Below are 3,214 nucleotides of genomic sequence, written 5' to 3'. Positions count from 1 at the left end.
ACTTACTCTTAAGGTGCAATTTAGTTTATTTGATGATATGAGGATGACAAATTGTCAAAATGCAAGAGCAGAGTGATATTAGCTTATTTCAGCTTGGCCGGGGGCCGTTTATTTTAGTGCCACAAGAGCGACACGTGAGGTTACGCGAGGCGCGTTTTTGTTCCTATTCTAGGCATAATACCGCTTTAGTTGGTCAAGGTTTGTCGGGTTGGCAAATTCATTCCCATCTAGGTCTGTGATTATAACCGCACCCCCTGGAAGTATGGATTTGACTAGAAATGGCCCAGCCCAATTAGGTTTGAATTTTCCCCGTGGATCGACAGGTAAAAGAGCTCTAACCGACTTGAGTACCAAATCTCCTTCCTTGATGTCCCTTGGCTTGACCCTTTTGTTGAAGGCTCGTTTGATACGTGCTTGATATGTTTGGACATTATGTAAGGCGCGTAGCCTACGTTCATCCAGGAGGATGAGTTCTTCGTATCTATCCCTCTTTCAATCGGCTTTCGGGATTTGACTTTCGAGTAAGATACGCAATGATGGTATTTCTAACTCGACTGGCTGTATAGCTTCCATGCCATAGGTCAAATAGAAAGGGGTGGCCCCAGTGGGCGTCCTAACTGATATGCGATATCCCCACAAAGCAAAGGGTATTTTGCTTCGCCAATCTCGATAGTTGTCAATCATTTTCTTGAGAATTGTGACGACGTTCTTGTTTGCCGCCTCTACCGCGCCATTAGTTTGTGGTCTATATGGCGAAGAGTGGTGATGCCTAATTTTGTACTTGGCTAGCAATTGCTCAGTCTCGGCTTGGAAATGTGATACATTATCACTAATGATCTCATGTGGGCAACCGTATCGACAGATGATGTTGTTTTGTATGAACTTTGCCACGTTTTTAGCTGTGAGACTAGTGTAGGAAGCTGCTTCTACCCATTTGGTGAAATAGTCGATTGCCACCAATATGAAACAGTGACCTCCTGTTCCGGCCGGAGTTATCTTCCCGACTATATCAATTCCCCAGGCATAAAATGGCCAAGGAGATGTCATCGTATAGAGCAATGAAGGAGGGACATGTTGTACATTCCCGAATATTTGGCAGTTGTGACAATGTCTTACGTATTTGATGCAATCGGATTCCATTGTGGTCCAATAATACCCCAAACGTGTGATTTTCTTTGCCATCATGGGCCCACTCATGTGAGGACCGCATTCTCCATCATGAACTTCTTCCATTACTTTCCGCGCCTGTGAATGATCGAGGCAACGTAGGATTACAACAAGAGGTGTTCTTTTGTATAACTCTCCTTGCATGAGAACGTATTGGGAAGCTAGTAGGCGTATTGATACCTGTCGAAGTGAGTACCAAAAATAATATTTATAAATTCCGAACTACAACTAGCAAGCGGTAGTAAGGGTCGATCCGCAGGGAGGTAGGGAGATAATAGTTGCTATATATTTCAGTCTGTCGGGTAACAGTTGTGGGGGTTTTGATGTGAATAAATTCTAAAACTAATAACATAAATTAAATAAATAAATAAAAGTTGCAAAAGATGTAAACTATGATAAAAGAAATGCTAAGACGGTCGGTTCACTATAGCTGCGATGGCACATAATCCTAGGTAACTTCAAAATACGATCGCGAAGGATGGGGAAAACAACTCCTCTCGGTCCATATTAAATAGTAGCTACCTCTCGGCCTATGCTACTATTCCCTAAGTCTCATTAATATTAACTCTCGTTCTTGATTAATGATTCCTAATGCAAACTAAATCACGTTATCTCTCGATCTTAGCAATTTAGTCGTTTTAATTCGTTAATTATTGTCCATTCCTATCTCTCGATCTATGGGATGGTCAAGTTTAAGCATCTATCAAGTCTCCTTTCGGTCTCATTGAAAGATAAAGCACTTAACGAAACAAACAAAGCAAAACCAGACGCGTAACCAGTCGATCGACCATACCGTGAATCGAAATCGCCTATAATTTATGCTATCTACGCTATAGCTCCCCTACATCCTAGCAATGAAGATTTAGCTACTCATATTCATGCAAATAACAACAATGAAATTGGTAATTAAAACAATAAATGAAAGCATAATTGAACTAATTAAATTGATTTGTTAGTTGGGATAAAGTGTGCTCACCTAAAGATGAAGGAGGGTTGGGTATTAAGAACAGTCTGGTTTGGAATACTGCTGCTGTGGGGAAACTTGTTTGGTGGATTTATTTTAATCCTGATAAACTTTGGGTTAAGTGGGTCAACCAGATTTATTTAAAGAACCGAGCTTGGCATGATTATGTTCCCAGTGGTGATGTTAGTTGGGGATGGAAGAATGTTTGCAAAGTCAGAGATCAGCTGAATTCAGGTTATGGTCAGGGACAGTGGTTGTTGGATCCTAGGGGGTATACAGTTCGGAGTGGCTATGAGTTGCTAAGGCCTAAATTTCATCAGGTTTCTTGGCACAAGTTCATTTGGTGCTCTTGGTCTATGCCTAAACACAGATTTATTGGTTGGTTAATGAGTAGAGAAGCTCTTCAGGTGAAAACAAAGTTGTTTAACTTAGGCATTTGTCCTGATGATTTGTGTATTCTGTGTGGTAAAGAAGCAGAAACACACGTTCACTTGTTTCAGAATTGTGATTATAGCAGATGTCTTCTGGAAGGGATGGCATCTCTATTTAACATTACTCTACCTACTGCTAATTTTCTGCATTGGGTGTGGAGTCAGAAGTGGTCTAAGGTTCAGAAAGGTGTTTTCACTTGTGCTCTTATGGCTTGTTTCTATCAAATATGGATGCAGAGGAATAGAGCTCGAGTGGAGCATAGCTTGTTGAGGCCTGAACTGGTGCTTCAACAGATCAGGAAGGTTGTCAAAATGCGCATTGGTGCTTCTCATGTCAGGATTTGTAATAGTAAGGATATTCAGTGGCTTGATAGCATTGATATTTGTAAGTAGGGCTTTTGTTCTACAAAATTGGATGTATTAAATTGTGTAGGCTGTAATAGTCTTGTTGAGCTTAATGGAAATCTTACATTTCACCAAAAAAAAACTAATTAAATTGATAAAGCACAAAAAACTATACTAGGGTTCAAGGGATCTAAACTAGCAATTTCTAAACTAATAAAATAGTAAGAACAAACTGAAATAAAGGAACAAGGATTACCGAAATTGGAACAAGCGAAGAATAGATCCGAAAGCAATGAGAACTTTATTG

The 3,214-nt window shown here is 40.2% G+C and overlaps 1 protein-coding gene across 1 annotated transcript; it reads left to right on the top strand.

Annotated features, from left to right (window-relative positions):
• Nucleotides 1-1,602: 1,602 nt before the first annotated feature.
• On the top strand, nucleotides 1,603-2,955 carry LOC141602064 (uncharacterized). The gene is made up of 2 exons (XM_074422374.1): nucleotides 1,603-1,619; nucleotides 2,124-2,955. The coding sequence occupies exons 1-2, from the start codon at nucleotides 1,603-1,605 to the stop codon at nucleotides 2,953-2,955; spliced, it is 849 nt and encodes a 282-aa protein (XP_074278475.1).
• The last annotated feature ends 259 nt before the right edge of the window (nucleotides 2,956-3,214 follow it).

This window comes from Silene latifolia, chromosome 9, assembly GCF_048544455.1.
Source record: "Silene latifolia isolate original U9 population chromosome 9, ASM4854445v1, whole genome shotgun sequence".
Lineage (NCBI taxonomy): Eukaryota > Viridiplantae > Streptophyta > Magnoliopsida > Caryophyllales > Caryophyllaceae > Silene > Silene latifolia.
This window is presented reverse-complemented; position numbering and strand designations above follow the sequence as displayed.